Source organism: Strix aluco, chromosome 5 (assembly GCF_031877795.1).
Source record: "Strix aluco isolate bStrAlu1 chromosome 5, bStrAlu1.hap1, whole genome shotgun sequence".
NCBI lineage: Eukaryota > Metazoa > Chordata > Aves > Strigiformes > Strigidae > Strix > Strix aluco.
Window position 1 is genome coordinate 31579376 of NC_133935.1, and position 25770 is coordinate 31605145.

At 43.3% G+C, this 25770-nt stretch overlaps 1 protein-coding gene across 2 annotated transcripts in view; it reads left to right on the forward strand.

Annotated features, from left to right (window-relative positions):
• Positions 1-25770, forward strand: part of GRAP2 (GRB2 related adaptor protein 2) — a 42270-nt gene that overhangs the window by 14008 nt on the left and 2492 nt on the right. The window contains exons 1-7 of one of the 2 annotated variants that reach the window (XM_074826705.1): positions 7741-7833; positions 13032-13134; positions 16291-16382; positions 18675-18794; positions 20542-20710; positions 22376-22507; positions 24689-24808. In XM_074826705.1, the coding sequence (XP_074682806.1) occupies positions 7775-7833; positions 13032-13134; positions 16291-16382; positions 18675-18794; positions 20542-20710; positions 22376-22507; positions 24689-24808 (795 nt within the window). In that variant the 5' untranslated portion in view covers positions 7741-7774. Of the gene's footprint in view, positions 1-7740; positions 7834-13031; positions 13135-16290; positions 16383-18674; positions 18795-20541; positions 20711-22375; positions 22508-24688; positions 24809-25770 lie in introns of those variants that run through there. The other variant, XM_074826706.1, reaches the window with a different exon arrangement.

The following is a 25770-nucleotide window of genomic DNA, read 5'->3' on the forward strand; positions in this document are numbered from 1 at the left end:
GAAGATCATCCAGTCCAACCGTTAACCCAACACTGACAGATCCCAACTACACCATATCCCTAAGCGCTATGTCAACCCGCCTCTTGAACACCTCCAGGGATGGGGACTCCACCACCTCCCTGGGCAGCCCATTCCAACGCCAACATCCCATTCTGTAAAGAAATGCTTCCTAATATCCAGTCTAAACCTTCCCTGGTGCAACTTAAGGCCATTACCTCTTGTCCTATCGCTTGTTACTTCGTTAGAGACTCATCCCCAGCTCTCTGCAACCTCCTTTCAGGTAGTTGTAGAGGGCGATGAGGTCTCCCCTCAGCCTCCTCTTCTCCAGACTAAACAACCCCAGTTCCCTCAGCCGCTCCCTGTACGACATGTGCTCCAGACCCTTAGTTACAGTACAAGAGCTCAGATTTACAGAACAGCGTGTTGGATGCCGTATGTTTTTTGGATATCTCTCTCTAATGGTCAAAGCTGGAGATAATGAATCTTGAGTATTCTTTCCCATATTTAGATACCCAAATACAAGGAAAGCACCTTGGAGTATCTGGATCTAAATGTAGGTGGGTTTTATTGTCTATGGTTGGTTGGTTGTTTTTAATCAAGTCTCATAGTACCATATTCTTGACTGTGTTTTGACTTCTTTGCTTTGGAAGTGACTTTTGGAAAGTCCTTCCTGATAGAAAACATGTCTGAAGTATAACATCACTACTCCTCATCCCAGTTTCTTGTATAATTCTTCATCCAACTTCCTGTTAGCATAATGGTTTTGTGGAGCTGTTTACAGCTGGTGTGATTCAGAAAGGCTTTGAAGGTACTTGTAATTATACCAAAGACCAGTTTTAGGATAAGCAGTCCCAGGATTTCACAGAGCCCAAACATGGTCTGATGCTCCCTTGATCCCTCTCAACTGCATTCTTTTACTAAGAGTAGATTTTCTCAGAGGATAAAGATCTTAGAGGACTACATCTGCATGAAAGCAGATGTACGTACACGTGCGTAGATTCCAGAACAAATTCAGAGGTGTACATTCTTGCACTTTTTCTGATCTATAGCCATTTATCCTCCAACGAACCTCCAATATTAGTGCCAATATGCTAAATGCACATGGTATGTTGATATATTGATATGGTATATAGATATAGTGGCTGTCGTGGCCCTAAATTCTGTGAATCCAAAAAGTGCAAGTTCCACCTGTACACAAAAGCAGATCTTTTGCATATATATGCACAGTGGGAACAGGATTGTTATTCTAATAACCACACACTTGCAGTACAACACATATCAGCCAGTGCTGAAGCTTACCAGGAAAAGATGAGAAAAATTGAGAGGCAGTTAGCTAGAGAAGGTATGAGGAAATCTTTCAAAAAGTAGCATGGAAGGAAGGTGGCTACATTTTTCATACTTTAGTTGTTTGTCTGGAGGGCTTGAGAAGGAGCTGCTTGACAACTGTGCCAAAAGAGACCATTTGAAGCAACTTCCCATCAGGTGGCATTCCTCGAGTGTCTGCTCTTTCAGAGCAGTCAGGGAAAATTCATTCTGTGGGAAGCAGTTAATGGAGCTGCATTACCAACCCCTTATTGCTCTGCCTGATAGAAAGACAGCAGGTTCACTTTGGCAGCTCCAGAGCCCTGATCAGTTCAGATTAGGGGCGCATTGTCTGTCTAGCTTAATCAGGCATGTTTAGATATATTTGTCATGATTAGAGGGGTGTAGCACAGGGAGGGGGAAGAAATAAAGAGTGAGATTCCATTTGAAGCTACAGAAAAGTGAGCTCAGCAAATCCCACTGAGTCATTAGGTGCTCATCAAAGGGAGAATTTAAATCCTGGAAAGGAATATTTTGTTGAACGCTCCAGCATTGGATTCAAATCACTGAAGAGTCTCTTTTTATTTCTCTCATTTCCTTTCTCTCTCTACTCCTGGCATGCAGCAAAGAAGAAAATCAGCAGCTCATGCAGCCCATGTTGATTTTGGCTTGATAGGCATGCAGCCCCTGCTTAGCTTATCTGTAGTTCAAATTCTAATAATGTGATGACAAAATTAGCTATCATCTTAATGACCTAGATGTCCAACTCCTGTATTTTTGTTATATTTATCTTTCAGGGATGCATAGAGTACCATTGCAACAGCCTCTTGGACTTATTTTTTTACTTGTCAGTGTTCAGAAGGGATGATAGTAAACTAATTATAAAGACTGGGAAGAGGCTCTTTTTTCTACCAGTAGCAGCGCTTCTCTCTCTGTCTTCAGCTGCCTGTTTTTTGGGGGGATTTGAATGCTGTAAAGAAGAATTAGTCCAATGTATTATAAAGTCAGATGTGCCAAATTTGCTGCCAGTGTAACTTGGTATAGCTCATAGATGATGGTAGAGATCAACTGATTAACTCTTAAGAGTGAAAGAGGTGATGCTGGCTCCCAAGAGAGCTGTAAGGAGGAGAAAGGTTTCTTAGATCTGTCTCAGTGCTGAGGGTGATCAGAAACTAGTCCTGCTGGGGGAAGGCTCCAGAGCCATGGTCAGGCTGCAGGTTCCATGGTTTCTTGCCCTGAGTAACTGGCCTTCTTTAGCTCTTAGGTGAGATAAATATAGGGCAGGCTTGGAAAAAGTGCTGTTGTGAGGAGCATATTCTGTTCATCTTTTCCTGTGGTCTCCAACCTTCTTCAGGCTTGCAGATTCATCCAGATTTCCCAGTGAAGACATACATTGCTGTGTGGTGAACAGAGGCTTCCTCAGCAATGAGATGGATCTTCTTTGGTCTCATCTGCAGATCCTTAAAAAGTAGTTCATGGACCCAGGCTGAAAACCTCTGATGCAGAACACTACACAACACAGCAGGCCTGCTTTGGCCATATGTCCTCAGAGCAGCTGGCAACACAGAAGCTGTAAGGGAGTTGCTTCTGTCTGGACTTTTGGGCAGCAATGCAGCAGTTAAAGGAAATGTATGGAAATCCAGGAGAATTGTTTGGTAGTAAAGGAAAAGAACTCAAAACTTCCCTTTATCTGATGTAATCTGCTCCGTCCTCTTCTGCTAATTCAGTCAGTTCTGTGACAGTTCGGTTCTTGTGATCTTGTAATTGCTGTCAAGATGTTAATCTGGGGCGTCACATGCATGGCTCAGTGTAATCACCCTACAAATGCAGAAGCTAGAGAACCTAACTGATTAGATACAAAAAGCTACAAGTGAGACACTAATAATTCAGTAATCAGGAGTTGTAGAGTGGGGAACATAGAAAAGAAAGTTGGCAGGTTTGGAGGGATTTGAAGAAAATATTTAATATCATCAAGTTTGCCAGTGCTTCTTTAGAATAGGAAGCTAGAGGATCATAGCAATATATTCCCCCCAAAAAATCTCTCAGAAGTGCAGAGATGCTCATCAGCTGGAATGGTAGGGGGTATCTTTGGAATGATGGAAAGTGTTGCATGAATCAAATAGCAAATTAACACTGTTGTTCAGGGTTAAAGTTACATCTCCTTGCAATAAATGGTGCTACATCGATGGTTCCAAGCAGTTAAAGTTGTACACTCTCCTACTGCATGCACAGCTGTAGAATTAAAACAGTACTCTTACTGTTAAACCCCATTCCTGTAAGAGAGATGGCTTTACACCTTTAATTGAAATAGTTGTACCACATGTGCAAGCACAGTAGGCTGTAATAAACTCACTCACCAGCTAAAATACCAGCTAAACTGAATGTGGTTTATGAGGGTAATGGTGACAAGACCAGCACTAGAACAGCAATAGCTATGCAGCTGATGCTGTTGACTGAGCTGTTTGAAAATCCTAGGGCATGATCAAACAGGACAGCTGCAGGTGAGCAGCAAGGTGCAGAGCTTTCAAGACAATCTTTGCTAACAGGAAGCATAGCAAATTGGGACAGAGCTCTGACCAGATCAGTTCATGGAGCTCTGCAGAGGAGCTTTTACAGCACTGCCACTCCTGTGCACTCAGTCCTGAAAAAAATAACTGCCCACTAATGACCTGTCACTGTGGACAGCCTGAGCAGCTGTTTGCAGAAAGCAAATCAGCAAGAGAGGATGAATTGCTATGTGTGGAGCATATCTGAATGTGGGGACAGGAATAGATGGGAGATCAGGAAAGACCAGACAGCTTCCATTCATAACATTCAGCTTTATGTGGATTTACAGCCCTGATGCTCCTGAATTCACAGATACTGAGTTATTACTTACATCAAAATATACAAATTGAAATCTCCCTTGTTTCCACACTTTGACTTCTGTTTCTCTTGTTGGCAATGTTACTTTCTGGAGGCAAACTAATTAAGAAACATGGGAAGTAGTTTACATTGAGGTCAAATAAAACCTAGCCATTTAATCTTTCATATATTACCAATCCAAACAATTCAGAGTAAGCAAAATATTTGATTTATATGTTTTATTAGAAATAATATTTTTTACCTTTTTTCTTCCTTTTTTCTTTTCCCTTTTGTTTTCTTTCTGGCTGCTACCATGCTTCCCAGATAGAAACAAAAGTGAATAAAATGCCTTGGAAAAAGTTTTTTCTCTTGAAAATTCAAGCCCAGCAAGAAATTATTAAATTTTTTGTGAGACAATGTATGTTTAGGCTGGTTTTGGACATGTTTGTAGACACGTCTGTTTTGGGTCATTTACCTAAGTGTAAAAGCAGGTTTAAATTTATCTGCATCAAGATTTTTAAATCCAGGTCTTCCCAGACTGTATCATAGCCATGGTTCAGCTATCCCATCTGGATTGTGCCAGTAGTAGATGATGACATAAGAAGTCTGCATCAGGTAGTTGTGGAATAACCTGTCTGCCTGGGTCAGGCTTTATCCAGTTGTCTAATAGAGACTGCCTAAAACATGGAAGCATGGAGTCTAATGCCCTTTCCATAAGGTTTGTTTCCATTCATTATGGCTGAAGTATCTGAATGTTGCTTCATATTTTTCAACATAGCTGTGTGATCCATGTATTCCACATGGTAAAGAGGTTAACATGCTACCATAACTGTGGCAGGGGAGGAGTATATAGAAGTGAAGAAGAAAGAAAAGAGAGTTATTTCCTATCCTATCCTATTTCCTATCTTTTCTCATTGTTGGGGGCTTGCCACTATTGAGTGGGTTTTTTATGGTATAGAAACCCATGTTTTTTATGGCTTGACATTAAATAGATTTAATATTATCATGGAATAGTTCTGGATAAATAACAGGAATCCAGACAGTGTTTTGTGACATTGTCAAGCAGCAAGTGTGAGTGACAGCTCACAGCAGCGTTCTTGCTGAGGGCCCATTAGATCACATCATGGTAGAAACAGAGAAAATACATTGTTCTAATGTGTAACATAATGTAATCTGTCAGGCCATTCGCAGAGCATGAGAATGCACATAGCTTAAAACCAAGAAGACTGTGAGGATTGGTGTCTCACCTGCCTGTACAGAAGTTTATACTTCTGATGTGTGCAGTGGTAGCCACATGTAAAACTTTTCACATAACAAGAACTAGCTGCTGTACCCTTCTTATGGACCCCTGCTTTCTGCACCTGTATATTTTTTCAGAAAAATATATTGGAGATTATCCTCTTCAGAGGTAATTCACATTGTTTCTACCCCTGACGTTTGAGTGCTTCATAATTTACAGTGTACCTCTGTTTTAAGTAACAAGTATTCCAGGGAGATTATTAACCTCCAGAAAATGTGGTGTGTGGGGGGACTGCCACTGCCTGCTGCTGGACTGACTGTCTCAGACTGGCACATTGTACTTTTTTGGTGAGTTCATGAGAAAGGATGAATCGGGTCGGGTTACAGTTTCACGCAGCCCATGATGCTGTGCCCAGCAAGAGCAGTTTGGGGAAGCGGGGTAAGAACAGGGCAAGCACATGGCAAAGCTTCTTTCACTAGGGCCTCCCAGATCACAACACTCTTAAGAAGGAGCTCCAAGTGCTTATGTTATGAGAAATGATGGAAAAATTTTCCTTTTTGCCTTTTCCATGATTCTCATTAGTTTCTACATTGCTTTTGCATTTAGCCCTCTGTCAACTTTCTTCTAGGGTGAAGGATCCTAGTCTGTTTAATTTGGTCCTTCCTTGTTCAGAAACTTTCCGTTCCTTTGGTCATCCTTATTTACTTTCTCCATTTTTGAGGTGGAGCAATGAGAACTAGCTGCTGTATTTAAGTTACAAATACTCAAACAGGTGTCCCAGGGATTTGTACAGTGACATGACATTGCTTTCTGTTTTGTTCTCTATCTCTTTCCTGACATTTCCTAACCTGCCTTTTTGACTTCCACTGAGCTGACACTTTGATAGAACTATCCACAGCAATTCAAAGGTATCTTTTCTGAGTGGTAATTGTTAATTTTAAGTTCATTGCTGTGTTCATATATTTACGGTTGTTTGTTCCAATGTCGATTACTTTGCAGTCATCAGCACTGAGATTCATCTTGCATTTCAACAGTATTTTGAAAATCATCTGCAGGTCTTTGTGATCAGATTTAATTTGTATTACCCTGATTTTTTTTCTTGTCAGTAAGCTTTGTCACTTCATTTTTTCAGATCATTTATGAATATGTTGAACAGCTCATTCAAGTTGTTTCAAAACTTTTAATCAGTTGTTAATCCTCTATAAGACCTTCCCTCTTATTCTTTGAGAGCTTAGGAGGTTTTTTAAAGCATCTTCAGTGAGAGACTTCATCAAAAAGGATTTAGAAATGCAAGTTTTATATCAAGTGATCACCCATATCCACATGCTCATCAGCTCCTTCAAAGAACTCAATCAGATTTGTGCAGTATGACTTCCTTCTACAAAAGCTCTGTGAGAGGCAATTGCTATGTCATTTCTCTCTTATGTCCAGTAATTCTTTTCCTCATTATTGTTTCTACCAATTCCAGGCATACAGAAGTTAGACCTCCTGCCCCTTGCATCCCCTCAAAATGCTTTTCGAACATTGGCATTGTGTTTGCTGCTTTTTCTCCTAGTACCAAGGCTGGGTTAGATCTTACATTGTATGACACAGTTTAATTGCTCAGACTTTACTATTTAATGTTCAGTTTAGATTTCAGTCAAGATTTCTAAAATATCAAATCCTTTAAGTAACACTTTTTCATTTACTGATTTGTTCTAAAACCTTTTCTTGCAATTCTTCAGCTTGAGACAGTTCCCCTGGCTCTTCTCTTGAAAGAAAACCCCAGTGTGGGGACCTCCTTACATCCCTACGGAAGATGTATGGATGCAGAGGATTCATTTAGCCTTTGTGCTTCATCCTTATCTTCTCTGAGCACTCCTTTTACATCTCAATCATCTGTCAGCCCTACAGACACTCTGGCAGGCTTCTTGCTTCTGTTGTCTTTGAAAATAATTTTACTACGTGTTTTTATGTCTTCAGCTACTTGTTCCTCAAGATATGCTTTTCAACTGACTTATTATGGTTTCTCATTTAACTTACCAGATCTGTGCTCTTTTCTGTTTTCTTTATTTGGGTAGAACTTGCACTTTTTGAGGGACAGCACCCTCCTTTACTCAGCTGTTAAACCAGCTTGGGCTGAGGCAGCAGCAAAGGGCAGGTCCTTTTCAACTGACACCACCATTTTAAATATGCAGTGTACTAAATATTTCCAACATTAGAGACTGATATTTTTTTGTGCCCCACTCTGTCCTGTGACAGACACTATTCTGTGCCTCTGCCTCTGTCCCCCATGCCTACTCCTGACTGTCCTCGTCCACACACGTGGACCAGTTACTGATGTGAGACACTGTCACTGCAGGGAGGAGCCTGATACAGACTGAGCTCTCCTTCTCTTCCTTCCCTTAGATGGTAAGACACCTCCTGCTTTCTAGCAAAGTGCCAGAGGAGAGGAGAGCTGCGGCAAGGTATGGGGCGAGCGTGGCTCTGAGACTTGAGTGGGGGGAGCTGTGTGGGAAAGGTACTAAGGAGGAAAGGGAGGTTTTGAAGGAGAAGTAAAGTACTGCGCGGTAGGGGAAGAGCATGGGATCCCAGTGCCATCTTGTTCATCAGCTTCCACCACACAGGCCAGTGCTTTTGCAGGACAAATCCTGTGCCTCAGCCAAATCTGACCAGCTGGAAACTGAGGGAGGAGGTGGGCAAACAGGAGGTGTTTCCCCCAACCCTAGTCCTCCACACCAACCCTTCCAGCACAGCAAAGATTCATGATCTTATACTCTCACAATATTGTGCGATATTGTGCTATTCTCTTTCGGGCTGCTGTTGCACAGGCTTGCCGTGGTGCTGCACAGATCTACTCTCTCATGACTGGAAGTAGCACAGAAGACCCAGGTTCCCCAGGGAGATTAAGCACCATCCTAGTCTGGGACATTTCTTACCAACTGCCGTTGGTTATAGAGTCCTGAAAGTTTGTTTGTTCTGTGAATCCAGTTCCTAGGAAGTGCACAGAGGCTCAGCCCAAGTGCTATGCATTTCTCTGGATGGCAGGATACCCAAGACATAAATGCAACAGTGCTGAGTGTTTAAGTGACTTGTTTTCCTTTATAAATTTTACCCTCTTATCGCTGACAGTCAGTGGAGCTGCACCGTTAACTCCGTAGCAAGAGGTTTGTGTTTTTGGAACGAAATATTCCCATGCCACTTGTTTTCACCAGCTAAACCACATACAAAGCTTTTATCTATCACAGTGTTTCTAGATAACAGGTCCCTTCTCCATTGTTTCTGCTGAAATGTCATCTGGAGCTTCTGTACAGATGTTTAGGGTTGAATTCTGTCCCTGGTTGCTTGTCAGTCCAATAGGTTGTTCTTGCAGAGCTGAACAAAGACACAGTAGCTCTCGCTGTATATCTCAGTGCAAAACCTCACTGGATGGAGCTGCAGGCTGGAGATGTGTGTGCTGCAGGCATAAAAATAAAATCTTTTGTTCATATGGCTCCTTTAAGTGGGCATGTTGTTGCAACTATGCCTTCCTTCTGTGATGTTAATATGTGAGATTGAGCAGGGCTAAGCCTGGCCAGTCCCTGAGTGATAAACTCTTCATAGGTGGTGACCTTCCCTGGCATTGTTATTACTGAATTTTGACCCAAGTTGGTGTAGGGTAACAGTGTTAAACTCTTTGGGATGCCGCTGTCAGACTATGTTGCTTGCTGACATGATTTAGGCCTTGGGTCTTCTCATCAACAGAGAGATGCTGATGTGCTTGCTTAGGGAACGGCATTCTGCCAAACTAAAATACCTACCTAGTGCTCTCAAAGCCACATTGCTTTTCACGTCTCCTTTTATGAATCTTCTGCTATACCAGTCCCACGGAATTGCAGTTTTCCTTATGCCCCTTGGATCTGCCTCATTACAGTGGGGAACCACAGAGAAAATTCACCTTCATGCACAGAGCCAGCACAAAATGGAGGGTACTGGTCAACTCGCACTCAGAACTGAAAAATTCTCCTTTGAACGTAGCATAGATTTCATGCTAAACTCTCTACAAAGGTCATTTTCACACTGAACATTATGCACAGTCTAAAATTGTCCTTGGTTACTTGAAAGCTTAAAGGAGTTGCGCCAGGCAGTTAAAAGAGGAATCTGGCGCTCTGTCTGCAAACTGCAGTGCTGTCCTTTGGGATAAAAGGTGCTTGGGAAATGTAAGTTATGACAATAACGAAAAAAATCCTGTCTCTCATTGTCGTGGGGTAGTGCTCAAAGTCACACACATGCAGAGAGGGAAAGAATGGGCCCCTGGCAGGGGAGTTTTCATGAAGGCCCAGCACTGACCCATGCAGAGTAAGGATTCTCGAGTTACAGATGGAGGGAGGAACAGGATCAGAAAAACAGAACTGGTTTGAAGTTCAGGTGATGAAAAGTGGTAGGCTGGAGTTCAAAAACAGGATTATTGGCTAGTGTTGCTTTAGTAGTTGGTGGGGGAAGAGCTTAAGGCCACAGCATTACTACATTGCTGATTTATCAACGCAGCCAACACTGTGTATGGTATTTGAGTCACTTCTAAATCCAGCCGCTGGCAATGAAAAGCACATTTAATCCATGTGTTAGATTGTTTGAAGAGGTATCTGTCTCCTGGTCTCTCCCTGAGGTTGGGATTGCTGAAATTGAAAAGGAGGTGAGAGAGGATATTTTAACTGTTTCAGAAACCCATCTCATTTTAAGGGGTTCACATCTCCAATATGATCTTTAACATCTGGGATACTGAAAAATGAAAGGTTCTCTCCTCTCTTACCCCCTGCAGAGAGAACCCCCACTGTCTCTTCTGTAACTAAGGGGCAAAAATCAAAGACAGGATTTGTATTTAAACAGTTTATTGTTTTTAAGTGTGGTTTGGTTTTTTTTCTCAAGCTGGGATTACTGCTTTGCAGTTAGGAGTTCCAGGATTCATCTGCACTGTTGGCTCTGATCTCTCTGCAGCATCCCACCATTGCAAGATAAAACACTGCAAAACATCCCTTATTAAAGTAATCCTCCTTTAGTCTTTTTCTTCAGTTCTCTTCCATGAAAGAGTATCATTGTTCAGCTAGCTCCCTCAAGGGTTAATTCCACTCCAATTTAATACCCATATGCTCTATTAGCATGCAAGGGGCTCACACTGGCTGTGAGAGATTGTAGACTGAAGCTCCAAAAATGTCAGTGCAAGAACTCATATGAGGCCTGAGTTGCATCTGCAGAGTTATACCAACGCCTGGAATAAGAGTGGGACAATCAGAGAGCTAACCGAAGCTGTATTTGCAAATCTGGAAATGGTATCCAAAGTATGAATTAAAGAACATCAGTAAGTCAACAGAGAGAAAAGGGGTGAAAATGTTTAGAATATCTGGAAAGCTGAAGACTGAGAATAAAGCGTATTGGTAAAATATAGGGCGTTATAGTTCAGTATTGATGTATATTGACAACACCCTCAGGCCGCAGGCTGGAATAGCAGGCATATAGCAGATCACAACGAAGTTATGTACTCCAACCTGTATGGGAGGCCCCAACACTGAAACAACCCCAATTGCTGTAGGATGGATTCATGATGAATGAGCAGAGCTGTCTGTGGGCTGCTAAAAAATTTGCCTTGGTGCCATATAGCTCAGTCGCATGAATACAAATCCACCTATAAGCAGCAAAAAAGGGGGTGCTGACAGAATCCAATAGGAAGCATGTGAAGATTTTTTTATGGTTACAAATGAGATGTAACAAATCTCAGAACTAATCTCCCCTCTTGTGGATCACTATCTGGGCATCTTTAGCCAAGTGCAAAGGGACTCTGCAAGCAGGATATAGACAACTTAGCCAATAAATAACTTCTTTATACAGTTAGCACACAGAGAAGCTAACTAGGATTTAATGAAATATTAGGCTAAGCATTAGCATGCTCCTCACCTGTGTAAAGGCACCTGAAGAGTCTTTGCTGGTGAGGCAGGCATCAATCAGGAGGGAAGAGTGGGCCTCCAGAGTTGCCATCTGCCACCAGCTGGGTCAGGACTGATGGCACTGACAACTCATCTCAGCGACCAAAATGATTTGTGACTGGTCCTCAGCTAGACTGACTATCCCAACTAAACCTCCTGTGGTTTTGTTTTCCCTCTGAGATTTTATATCTTTCCATTTTGGTGTTTTTCCTCTTGAATCCCCGGGCTACTGCTGGTGCCGTCTCAACAGCCCTACCTATGTCTCTAATTTTTGCCCTGCAGACTTTTGCCCAGCTCATTCTCAGCAGTTTGACTCAGGTTGCACTGTATCAGAGCTGGGCCCTGGATCCTTGGTACACAGGTAGTTAAATCCCTGGGTTGTGTGTCAAAGGAAAAAGCTTACAGCAGGTATTGCCGAGAAGGAGGGTTACAGTAGCCTGTTGATTTTAAAGTGTCATAATTTTGGAGTTTGCTCAGTATTAGCTTTTTATATTTGGGGATCTTATCTCATTTCTAACAGGATACAAGAAATAGCCCCTTAATTAGGGTTGTTCATACAGTTTCTTTCTAGGGCTTTCTGGTTAAGAATGTTTTGGATCAGGCAAGCTGGCACTTCTTCTCAAGCCATAAAGTCTGGGTGTTTCTGTGAGAGGTGAGGTTAAGTAATGGAACCTTTTGCTTCAGGGTCGTTGTTCCCAGACGAACCTAGCTTAGTAACCATAAAAATTACTTCTATATTGGAGCTGATTGGTCTTCACAAGCTGGGCTGCAAGAGCATCTACCTGGAGCACACTTGCTTAATGTGGCACTGCCTATCTATTTCTCAGTTTGCCACTGGCAGCCGCACTGCAGGGCTGCAGGGTCCATGAGCCAGAGTAACCCTCTTGACTATAGAAGTGGTCCTGCTGGAGTGCATGCGAGTTGTCTGAGCAGGAAGTGGTGAAGAAGCAAAGCTCATGTTGCTACTTCCCCTGCTACATCTGCTCTGCTGATGAAAAGCGGGCTTTGGTTTGCAGGCTGTCTGGTACATTTCAGGCTCCTGGCTTACCAACACTGAGGTAGGGTAAGTGGATGCCTTAAATTTGCCAGTGCTACAGTTTCACTCTCTACCTGCTCTAAAGTAGGGAATACAGCCTTTCTGCGAACAGTTTTTCCTAGCTGAAAGTTGTGGTCACCCATGCTAAGATATCACAGAGAAAAGACTCTTGCAACCTTCGGTATTGTGGCCCCTGTCCAAGAAAAAATTATATTTATTGCAGGCTGTTCATTTTGTCTGTAATTTGTCTCACTCTTGAGACAAAGAGTAAGTCACTGCAGAGGGCAAATGCATTCTTCTATTGCATGACAGAGTCACTTGCTTTATTTGGAGCTGTGACAGAGTAGCGGTTGGTCTATACAGAAGGTTTTTCCCTGCTACCAGCTTATTTGGGTGATGTGTGCAAACTTCTCCATGAGATTGCTGCAGAGAAAGAGATCTTTTGGAATAAGCATACACAACCGGTTGTTTGAACTATTGACCTGAAGCTAATTATAGCCTCTTGGCTGTGCCATCTCTTCTACCTGCCTATGTCTTTCCATGTCTAGTACCTAATGTCTACCAATAGTTGCTCATCCATATACAAATCACAACATTGCCTATAAGCTTTCTAGAGCCTAGACTCAGCAGTCCCAGCAGCTCATAGATGTTGACAAGCATATACTTCTTCCAGCTTTGTACTGCCACCAAGACACAGTATGGAAGCCATCGCCAAGTTTGATTTCAGTGCTTCTGGAGAGGATGAGTTGAGCTTCCAGGCTGGGGATATGCTGAAGGTAAGTGCAGCACCAGGCTTGACTAAACAGCATTTCTGAGTGCTGCCAGATCATTCTATGCTCCCATTTGCCTTGACAAAACAGATGAAGACGGACATCTAGAAACTGGGATACCAATGCAGGATACTCAATGCCCACAGGGATAGCTATAGGTTAACCAACAATTCCCAGACCACTTGAGTCTGTCTCCACTTTACTTGATTTTAGGCGTATAAACTATGGATTTAGTTGGCCTACAGTCCTCCAGTGGTCAGCAGGGAAGTGCACCTTTGCTGGGGCAGAAATCTAGTTCTTCAGTAGACAGATTTTGAGGGCCCTGTCTGTTTTCATTGACTATATAGGTAGTCTAGGGTGACTACATTTAGGATGACTATGTTTAAAGGCGGGCAGGATGAGTGCGATCCAGAGAGATTGATGTCTTTCTCATTTCCAGCTCTTAAACTGTTTAAAAGATGCATGCATTATAGAACATATACCTAACTTTTCACTGTAAGTAATTACTGTTAGTTGCCACAGGGGTTTTAGACAATTGCAAACAGAAGAGGAAAAGTTCATGGGACAGTCTGTTACACACATAATGGAAGAGTGTAAGACGTCCTGGGCTAATAATATTATATACACCCTTGCAGGAATTTAGCAATGGGGGAATGGCAGAAGTAGAGTTGATCGTATACAATACAGAGCATGTGAGAGTTTCTTTTAAAGTTGATTTGCATGTGTTATGGTAGAAAAGTTCTTGTTAACCCTACCAAAGTCCACAGATGAAGCCACACACTGCTCCACCCTAAGTATTTATCCATTTCTCAGACCACAGCATAGCTGTTCTGTTTCAGTTGAAAATGCCTGAGTATAATTCCTCTGTAAGGCCTTAACTCCTCCACTGTCCAAAGGGATGATGTACAATAATAGGATCTAAACCCTTGTTTGGCCAGGGAGCCTTTACTACCTCCCTGTACAGTCCCAGCTATTCCAGTTAATAACCAGATGTTGGGTCTCAGCCTTGTCTCTTCCATCACCACTATTTTTTATTTTATTGGCCTTTTAATTCTTGAAGCTTAGACAAAGCTGATGGCATCCAGAATTCATTAGGATCAAATATAATTTTTTTCCAGAGGGCTGTGAGAAGGTTCTGTAGAAATCACTGCCTCTCTTCAGTGTAGATGAACGCTCTCATTCCTGATTTTTTCTTAGGTCAAAAGTAGTCCCCACATCCCTACTGTCCCATGATCTTTACCTGATATCTTCTTCCTCAGGAGACTGTGGTTTCATCAAGTTCCTGCCTGGGGTGATGGTGTTGGCCAGGTCACTTTTCCTTCTGTTCCTCAGTTTCCCTTCCTGTAAAATCATTATAAGCTAGAGCTTCCTTTCAAAGGACGTTGGAAGCTACTGAGGGAAAGTGTCAAATAACACTACACATCAGTATTATTATTAGTTGTCACAGAGACTTCATTACCAGAGAAGTCAGACTGCCTCCTGCTTTAACATCCTTGAGGTAAATGAAATAACACCTTAGCTGCCCAAGCCACAGTAACAGTAAATTAGCCTGAGTAGCACCTCTCTTCTGGCATATGCACACATGCATTCATACCCCGTCATGAGCCCCCCCCTGCTGCCTGCACAACCTGCTGGCTGTCTTTTCTGATTTATAAAGGAGATAAGGTGAACAGTATTGATGTAGAGATTAGAAAACAGGAAACATGAGGCCCTCAACCAGCAGTGACAGGAGGAAATCCACCCTCTCACCCCCCCACACATCCTTCTCTGAGAAGATGACACACTGAGAGAAACCTGCCAGCCCTGCACTGAGAACCAGCAGGTGGGTCTTTCTGGAAACCTTGTTGCCAACAGAGCAGGGCCTGAGCGTGAGCAGGGAATAGCTATCATCCCCTTTGGTTGGCCACAGCAGCAAAAAAGAGCCTTAATCTGGCACCCAGGGATGGGGGAAACAGTGACTATACAAGCAGGAAACTCTACAGCTTTCTATTCCCTAACCTTTCTGTATCCAAATGCATAAAAAAGGCCTATGTGGCAGGCAAGGCAATGGAGAATTGGCCCCAGAGACAGTAACATCCTGTTGCCATCACCAAGCAGTTATAAAGCGTGTTAGGCTCCCAAAAACATGAGATTGGCTTACAAAACAAGTATTATAATTGTTAACAATAGATTTTAAATTAAGTCTTTTCCACTTGCTTTCTCCTTTTAAAACTGTCATGGCTCATGCTTTTAGGCTACTCTCCAAAACCAGGGAGAACAGAAACATGTTCTATTTCATAAAGTGGAATTCTGTCCCAGGAGTTGGAATGTCAAACAAAACACCAAAGACCACAACATTTGCAGTAAAATCACAGTGTGGTTGTATCCCTGCCCTCTCTGCTCTAGCTTAGGGCTGTATCAGGGGCCATTAGCCAGGGAGCCATGAATTTGGGCAGTCCCTGGTTGGCAGTGCAGTCCCTAAGGACCACTACAGTCAACATTAATGTGGGCACACTTGAAGCCGCTCCGGTGTGTGCTGTGGACTGGCTTCCTGCTATCCTACAATCTCTTAGGTCTAATAGTGGCTTTAAAGTACTTTTTGCCTCCTTCTTTTATCTACCTTGGGAAAGCTCAGGGCAGCTGAAGAATTAACCCACTAAATAATCCTTGCAAAAAGACATGTGAGAGTACATGGTAACATCTGTGCAGTCATAACACGCACACACACACAGATATAGCTATGTATCCCTCCAGGCACATACATGCCAGAGGAGTTTTCACAGATTTTTTTTTTCCTCCCTCTTGAAACTGAGATGCTCCAGTACCAACTATTAAAAGCAGCACAGAGAACTCCTATAACCCCTATTAAGTCCCTCAGAGCTGAATTTCTCCATTTCACAGACATCAGACACATGCAGATGACATCCCAAGCCACCTGGACTGGCATTCAGATGAAGGGATAATGTTATCAAGCAATCCCTCTAATTCTACTTGGCCTTCTTTATTGCTTCATTTGCTCTGAAGTGGTCATCGGCCACTAACCTTGCTGTGTGGTGGCTGGGAAGTAAAGCATATGTAGAGTTCTCTTCTATTCTTACAAGAAATTCCAGGTTTCTGCCAGAATCTTGCTTACTTTTGCCTTTCTCAGGAGACACATTTATTCCATCCATCTCTCCATTGCAGGTTTTGAGCTCCCAGGAAGAGTGGTACAAGGCTGAGCTCAGAAGCCAGGAGGGCTACGTTCCTAAGAACTTCATTGATTTTCACGTTCCCCCGTAAGTGTCACAGAAACTGTATGCGCCACCATTGCACATTTCCACAGAGTGCTGTCAAAAGCATGTGTGTGTGCATGCACAAAGGAAGACATGACAGAGGAAGCACTAGTTATACTACAATTTAAGGCTGGCAAAGATTGTCATAATGCTATATGCAGTTCTTCCAGTGCACCTTATTTCTACGCTGAAGCATCCTCTGTTCTTTCAGAGCTGAATGGTTCTCAATGCTCTCCGTCACTCCCAAGTGACTCCTTTGTTACTGTTGCTCAGAAGGATGTCACTGGGATGTGGCAGGAACTGCCTTTAGATCTCCTCGGACAGAAGGAGAAAGGAGAATAGTCATGATGTGAAGTCTTGGCGACAGAGGCTGAGCACAAAAGGAAGAGCAAGAGATCTCTCTGAAAATGAATTATAAAAATGAATTATAAAATTCCCCCCCTCCCGACTCTTAACTACATCAGCCCTCTTTTCCCCACCCTGCCACCCGCGTTCCCTGCCCCCCGCAAAGTGTGTGTGTTTCTCCCGATACACTAGAGGTCAGTGCAATGCTACACGAAATGTGACAGCGGGTGTTACTCATGGGTTGACAGAGATGATAGACCAGACATGCCGCCCTGCTCCCACACGCATGCAGACACACACACAGACTGCACACCCAAACAGGTCTGTCAGAGGACAGACATACCTTCATTTCTCTCTTCCCACTGAGTAGACGGCACTGCGCTTTCAGAAAGGACTGATAGGTCTTTAAATGCATGTTAAATGTGCTGTCCAGCCCTGTGCCATAAATATTGACAATAGGTGACATTTTTACAACCTTTTCCTTTCAGTTGGCAGAAATGCTCCCTGAAGCCCCTCTTATTGTCCTCTTTTGAAAAATTGCTGCAGCATCTCAGGAGCAAACAGGAAGAGCATGCACCAAGCCCAGTACTGCTAGCTGTAACACACTGGTGCCCTGAGCAGGCAAACTGGGAGCATACAGGGATTCTGAGGGTGCAAATAAGTGCCACTGCCGCCTTTGGAGGTGGCCTTACCAGCCTTCTTGGACATAAGCCCGCCTGCTTGGCTGAGCTGAAGGACATTATTAGTTTGCTGTGCTTGTACTTTAGGGCCTCGGGGGGATGAGATCTCCCAGTCGGTTGTTCTCATTCACTCTTTCACAGGGCTGTGGCATCACGCAGGGAAGCTTATTTTTTCACACACATTTTTCTCATGATACTTTTTCTGTGCAAGAGCTGTGAAGAAATATTTCCACTTTGATGCTTTTCTAAGAGTAGCAGGTCCGCACTTTGAAGCAGTTCAGGTCAGATGCTAGAACCAGATGTAGGGAAGAAAGCTGTCTTTTATTTTTGATGGGCCATTTTTCCCCATCTTGTCAAGTAATCATTGAGATAGCTTATCAATGCTGATTAAAGTCTGATTTCCCTTTTCTAGTGATACATAGGTAAACTGTGATGATAGTAAGGAGAAATATACTGAAACTCAAAAGTGGAAATGACAGAGCTTATGAAACTATCCATCCTTAATTTTAATGCAACACAGGCAATTAAGCATTAGGTAAAAACAGAATACTGTAGATTGTAAATCTTTTTAGCTGTGGAGTGGACATATATAAGGGTACATGATATTTTTTTTTTTCCTCTACTGAAAGATTCCTATTGACACTGTATTATTTTACTATTTATGGTGACTTTCTCATTATTTGTCCAGTGCCTTATACTATCATTTATTATGCCTGGCTAAATTTACATAAGTGTGCTTACGTATTCTGTATCTCTTCAATTTTGTAGTATTGTAACTCCTGCAGGAACCAATTTATTAGTACTAAAACTTTCATAGCTTGCTTCTGCTAAAAATTTATGTGTGTCCCTTGCAATATATCCATCACAGTCCAGTAATTTTCAATCAGTTTACCAAAAGCAACTTGATGTATATGTCTGAGAATTATATGTGTATGTATATATACGTACACACTTGTAATTTCAAATTTCTTTGACTAACACTTTACTGTACTGTGCCTGTAATTACAGTTTCAGCTGTGTTGCTTCTTAGCAAGCCAAAGCGTACATTGTTCTCTTTGCATCTACGTGCTTTTACTGCTCAGAATAAATGGTCTGCACCCATCAAAACCCTGTACCTTAGCATGTACATGGCCACTGGGAGTAGTCATGTGGGCTCCTCTGATCCTTTTGTTTTGTCTTTCCTCCACCCTGCTTATTCACCTCCCTACCCTCAATTTTTTTGTTCCTCACATTCCTTATTCATGTCTCCATGATTTTTCCCACTTGACAGCTGGTTTGATGAGAGTATATCCCGCCACGAAGCAGAGAACATCCTCATGAGCAAAGGAGTTGGCTCCTTCATTGTCCGAGCCAGTCAGAACTCTCACGGTGACTTCTCCATCTCTGTCAGGTATCTGCTTCTCACAGCATTTTCCTTCTTCTTTTCCTGTTTAATGGTGTCCCTAGCCTCCTCTTGACAGGATTCCTAATGTGATGTAGCCTCCTGGGAAGTTTGCATGCTGCCAGTCACTGGCAGTGCTGCTGTGTTGTGAATGAGAACAGATTAGGCATCTGATTCCCAAATGTTTCTGTCTCTTTTCAAGTGACACAGTGAATGCCCCATTCCAAAGCTGCATCCCCTGGTGATCTGCTTCTCTGAAAGAGCTGCAGCAAAGCAAAGTGGTACATGGGACATCTCCCACAGTGCAAAACATGTGTCTTCCATTTGTTTTAAATTTCCTGACAGCTCTGGTTACTGAATCCAAGAATTCCACTATTACCCATTAAGAGATGACTCTTACATTGTTAACTTATTTTCTACAGGTCACTTAACAGCCATTGGACAAGAATGGCTTTTAGTTGCTTCCAGCCCAGCTGCATTTCAGCAACTTATTGTAGCCCAGCCCTTCTCAGAGCATTTGCTGCAAAACAGAGCTCTTAAATGATGGTTGGTTTCCCAATTTCAGTCAAACAATTGATAACCAGTTTTGAATTATAGTGGTTAGCAATGTCTTTTCCAAGCAGCGTGTATTTTCTGATTCAGGGAGCTCAAAAAGTATTTGGGAGGAATGCAGGAAAACATTTTGGTAACATCTACAGCAATAAACTAAGTACAGTCGGGCTCTTTCTCTAGCTCTGAGGTCAAGCAATATGGCAGAGCTCAGATCCATATGGCTGAACCCTCTTCACCCCACAGAACAGAACAGCTGTATTCAAGCAGCTCACTGCAAACAGTTCCTGGCCCACTCTGTCCCCCTAACCATGGACCAGCACTCTCTAGGGAAGGACTTTTTGGTTTAAACCAAAACCATGCTAACACTTTAACAGCCTGTGTGACTATCGCACTCCAGGATAGCACTCAGTCCCTGCCTGGTCCCCATTTAGTTTATTTGTGCAGATGTAGCCTCTGAAATGAGTGTTTTGAGTTCCTGGAGTTGCACAGAGCAAGGATGTAGGTACCAAAACCAGATCACATCTGGTGCAAAGATGAATTGTCCAAATCAGACAAGAGGTAAGAGGAGGGGAGTTTCAGTGGGGAAGGAGAGGCAGAAAGTTGAGACTGTTAATTTGTCTTGTAACAACAACTAATAATTCCTTCTTTTTTACTTTTGAGTAGAGAGAATGACCAGTAATAACGATATTACACTAGATATTATACAATTATAAAACTCAGTGTATGGCTTCATGTTACTGTGTCTGCATGTAGTGGTGGTGCCCATGGTGTGAAGAGGTATAATACATCTCTTATAGTCAGTGTAGACTGGATGTTAACAGGAACCTGCAGAGGCTAGTGGGTAGACTGCAACTGCACCTTTGTCTCCCATACAAAGTACAGAATAAAGCTATTGGCTGTTTGTGGCCCTGAAAGCTTCTCTGGCCTGTATTTCAAAGGAGAGGCTTTAAAACCTTGTGCTTTGTTCTGATAGCTCTTTGTGACCAGGCAGCCCTGTAGTGCTTCATGTTTTTAAGTTGATGAGTCTTTTGAAATACAGAGCCACATCTAGGTCCAGTACAAACAAGGACTGCCATTGCTTTACTTTCCAGAAGTCTGGATTTGGCCAAGCAAGAAGCTTTGGTTCCCTTCTGGAAAAGATTTTTTCAGAAAACATAAAAGTGCAGTCTGGTTGATGATCTCTTACTTTTCCAATTGGATCCAGGCATGAAGATGATGTGCAACACTTCAAAGTGATGAGGGATTCAAAGGGTAACTATTACTTGTGGACAGAGAAATTCCACTCACTAAACAAGCTGGTGGACTACTACAAGACAACTTCCATCTCCAGGCAGAAGCAGATCTTCCTGAGGGACAACAGCCGAGAAGAGAAGGTAAACACAAACTATTCTTAGAAGTTTCTCAGTAAGAAACCTTTCTGTGGAAGGAATTCAGCCCATGAGAATGTCTCAGGGTCATGGGAGGGAGAGTCTGTCCTTGGAAACCCAGTCACATCACTACACTGGCAGGCCCTGCCACGTAGATTTTTAGTGGATTCAGTGGTATGTATAGTTCTATAACTGAGCAGAATTTTCTGATTGTTTTGGATAGCAATAGGTAGGGCTGTAAATCTGCATAGAGGTGCTTTGCAAAAGCTGTGCTGAGGCCCCAGAGCTGAAATTCTAAGATGCCTTACACATCCAAGGGAAGCAAGACTTACCTTATTGAAATGCCTAGATTTCATAAGGGCAGATACACAGCTGACTGGTAGGTTGCATCTGAGAAGAATTTGAGTCTGGTTTCCTAGTGTCCTTGAATGCACCGAGAATGCAGTTGTTATTACAGTTGAAAGTTTGTCTGCTCAGAAGAATCGTCCATCTTCTGTTACCAAACGAACACAGTAAGGAGTGTGGAGGAACCGAGGGCAGAACCTGGATCAGTGGCTGGTAGGAACTGAAAAGTACTGCTGAGAAGAACATAGCAGATATGGGAACAAGCCGTGCATTCAAGGAAGATGTAGCAGATGTTTGAGAAGGCAGGGAAATCCCAGTCCAATGAATGCCTGGTTTTGTGCCAGAGGAACAAGCAAATGACATAGTAAAGACTGCTATGCATTGCACACACAGTGCTGGGAGTGAACGTGCCTGGTCACTGCAGTAATCAAAGCCCTGTTTTACTGGGAAACGGATTCTGGTATTAAATTACCCGGATGTGCAGGTAGAGGCAAGGCAGAAAGTATGTGACTTGCTCACTGCAGCAGTAAAGTTTTATAGGCTGCATGTGGGTCATTCTTGCTGGCTCCAAAAGAGAGATGATATATTTTTCAGACTGAAGAAGGGGCTTGTGTCTCCTTCTAGACTACTTATACAGAGCTTTAAAAATGCATTAGTAAGATATAAAATAGAGGCTATGGGACCTATGAGAGAGAGATCACAGTGAAGAATTGTCTGGGGAAGGAGAAAGGAAAACTGTATGCATGTATATCAGTAAAACAACCTGTTTGGGCTGACTGTGAGCAGAAAGAGAAAGAGAACAGCATTTGCTCCAAGAGGCAGACAGGCAAATGAAAGAACAGGAGTCAAGTTTGCTTTGGCAAACACTCTGTACATTTGTTATGGTGATGGGCTCAGCAGGGTATGTTTAGCAGTCATCACAGTGGGGTTTCTGTTCAGAATTCAAATTTCTAGATGCTACAGCCATATGATAAAATAATAGTAATATACAGATTTCAGTGCAGTCTGAAATCTAAGGGCAGTATTTCCAAACAGAGCTTGGCTCCTGTGCCAGTCCTCACATCAGTGGCCACATTTTCAGCCCAGCACCTCCCATTACTACCCACTCTTCAGATGGGGAATGGCTGACAAAGATCTAAAATCCTGAGTTGTCCTTCTGTTCAGCGGGGCAGGATCCTTCCTTTGGAAGAGGCTCCAAGGTAGAGGGTAGTGATTCCAAGGTAGAGGGTAGTGATAGTGATCAGTATGCAACAACTGCTAAGTTTCAGTCAAAGATGTGGTGTGAAGCAAAACCTGACCTCGCTTTTGTGACCTTTCTTCCATCAGGAGCGGCATGGTGGGAGCCTGGAACGGATGGGCCGGGAAGGATTCCACCTGGTTGGAGCAGCTGGAGAAGATCATTCTTCTATATCCAAGAGATATGTAGAGCATCCTGTTCCCATACTGCAGCAGCAACAGGTACTAGCAGGAACAAGGGGCTGGGAAATCAAGCCCAGGCAGATGAAACATTGACCATAATTGCTTGGTAGTGAATGAACGGTCACTTTGTCAAAAATCTGCCACCCTAAGCTTGCTTTAGGAAGCAGAGTCAGTTAGGTCTTTGTATGGGAGTAGAAGCAATGATGGTGTCGGCCTAGGGAGCTCTTTTGATGTGTAATAAATATGTGGGCTTTTATTTAGTTCTGTGATCCGTGACTGATTGACAAACCAGCAAAAAATAGAAGTCAGTGGCCCTTTCACTGGGAACCTGAGAGTATTCCTAGGGAGTTTTTGGGGCTCCATCCCAAAACCTGGAAAACAAGAAATGGTGTCATGTTCTTGCGTTGCTTAGGAAAGGACATAAAGTATCATCCAGTGAGAGTGCAGAAAAACACTCCCAAATCTTTCATGCACACACATATACATGGTTTCAGGAACTCGTCTCTAGTCTATAAGACAAATGAAACCTTGCTGCCTGTTTCTTTTTCCTGAGTTATGCTACTGACATTCAACACCACAAAAGACATCACAGGGATGAGAAATGACTGTGGTAACCCTAGGAGAGTTTGGTTTCCTTCCAGAACCTTCCTTCCAGAGGAAGAACATTCCTCTTCCTCCTCCCTATTCTGGGCCCTCTCTGCACTCTTTCATCATGTTGCATCCCTGATGTGTGAGGTTTCTTTATTCCTTTGCTTGCATAGGAATGGAGAGGACAACAGCACTAGCTGGTGCTGTCTTCAAATTTCTTCCCAATTAATTTTGGGGGAAATAGTTTTCCTGGTGTTGGCTCATGTCTCTAACTAGAGACAGTGTAGCATCATCCAAGGAGAGGACTTGTCCTACTGAAGAGAAGAAATCTGAAACCATATCCCTTCAGGCATGAGAGCTCCCACATAGCAAGGCCAGGGACAATTGTGAAATGGCTGTTCTCTCATCAAACAAGCAGTGTTGCCTGCCAGGGGACTGCTGATGGAATAATACAGCTTCTGACAAAGCTGAGGGCCTGCACGCTTTGGAGCACAGTCTATGCATGAGTCACGTTTGATACGGAGCGGAAACACTCATAGGAGTGAAGCATCCACGTAGTAAGTCTTGCAGCTGCAAAGCCAGATTGATTTCACTCACTTTCTGGCAGGGACAGGTGAGGTGCAAATCGTGCTTCAGTCTCAGGAAGCCTCAGCAATATTTGAGGCTGACAAAGTTGGAAGTGAGACCAAGGGAGTTTTTGGAAGAGCGGGTGCAAGAAAGGAAGCAGCAAGAGGGAGAGGACAAAAGCCTGTTTACAAACAACAGCAAGCACAAGCTGTTCTTCCTCCCCTCTGGTGACACAGCTGATCAGACCCTGTGTCACTGAAGCACTGCTGCAACCTGAGCTAACATGAGAACATGTTCTGTCACACTGTTATCGAAAAAAGCTTAGTGCATACACTAAGGGCCTGGAGGTATGAAGACACTCTGCCTCTCAGCTGTGCAGACAAAAGAGAACTTGCTCCCTAGATCTTGCCTACTTCCTGTATCCATCTGTCTGGGCTGATTTGTGTTGATATGACTTCAGATGTGTGGTCATATGGCTTCTTTTCTTTGAACCTGATTTTGTCTCTTTCTTCTTTGGTTAATTGGGCTACTGGATTCTCAGGCTTGCTCCCTGCTGTTTACAGCATGAAGCAACCCAAGAAAAACTGAAGTAGTGAGTCCTCAGATATACAGTCAGCTGCATCAGCACCGCTGCCATTCCACCAGCATATGGGACAGAGAAAGAGCAAGAAGTGGGCAGGACTGGGGCATAATAACTCCAGATTGGCAAAAGTCCCCTTGGCAAGCATGGCTTTTCAACTGTGAGTTAGAACAGCCCTAGGTTTTGTCCAAGTCCCAGAGACCAAAAAAGCCCCTCTCTGACCACTTTTCCCAGCAGCTGTAGAACACAACTGAGGGCAGTCAGCTTTCAACTTCTATGAAGAAAAATCCAAAACAGAACAGTCTAAGGTGGCCTCTTCCATGAGGGGAACTGCTTGCAGGACTGCAGCACAGGGACTGTATTGGAAGCAGACATCTATGATGATTTACTTGAGGGTTGGACCCTAACTCCCTGGCCACCAATGACTCTTAAAGCCCGTCATTTATACATCTCAGCATATACATGACTTTTGCTTTTCTTTCTAGGATAGATATGGTGGGAGTCTGGACAGGAAAGATGGGCTACATGGACTAAGGGATTATGGCCAAGGAAGTGCAGCAGCTATGCAACGGAGACACACAGATCCACCACACCAGCAGACACCGGTAGGTGATGTACCTGGAAGGCCCCATCTGTCCAGATCAGTGGGCAATGGCCAAGCAGTCTGGGCAATGTCACCTGCACAGAGGTTGCATGAGAAATAGTGTATTAAGTCTGTTGGGATATATCTTAGAAGACGTTTGAGTCTCAAGACTCTACCCCAGCCTCTTGAATCTGCTTCTGGGTCTCTCTCAGGGTGGGACTACAGTGTTATATGAGCATAGTTCTATGACTGCTCTCCAGGCCAGTCTTAGTTAACATGCAGAGTTAGTAGAAGATGGAACTTAGCATGAGATCACAGAATAGGCATCTGGGACATTGTGAATGAGCCCAAGGTCACCCATGGGTTTGGATCAAGCATGGGTCCAGTCCAGTGGAAGACATTTCTAAAAAACTACTGATCTTTTCTAGAAGGGCTTCATGTCCACAGATGCAAGGGACTATCAAGTATCTTTGCCACCACAGCCAGGCCTTCCTAAGCCCAACAGCTAGATGTACAGTATTCTTTTTAAGTCCTATGGAGAGTTTCCTCATGATACTGTGCCATGCCACAATGCTCCTTCTGTCTTGCAATGCACTTGTAGTCACACTGTCTCTTCCATTACTTTTTGCTTCAGTTCTGAGAAGACCTGTCATCACTCAGTTCTACTTGTATGCACCTGGCACATCCTCTCGGACCTACTATGCTATGAAAGTGGGACTCACCTACTTGTCACCCTTATCTCTCAGAGCCTCTTAGCACAGTGGATGTGAGCATGATTCGATATGTCTCTGACGACATCTCACACTGCTCCCCTGTCTGGATCCATACTTGGCAGTTGACCTTAAATAACCACCTGCTCTGCAAATTCCCACTATGTGAATACCTGCATAGAGCATAGTGTCTTTCTCTGCCTTAGCCCATGATTCCACTGCCAACTCCAAAGTATTTCTCCATCAGCTCCTAGGAGTGTGACCTAAGGCACGC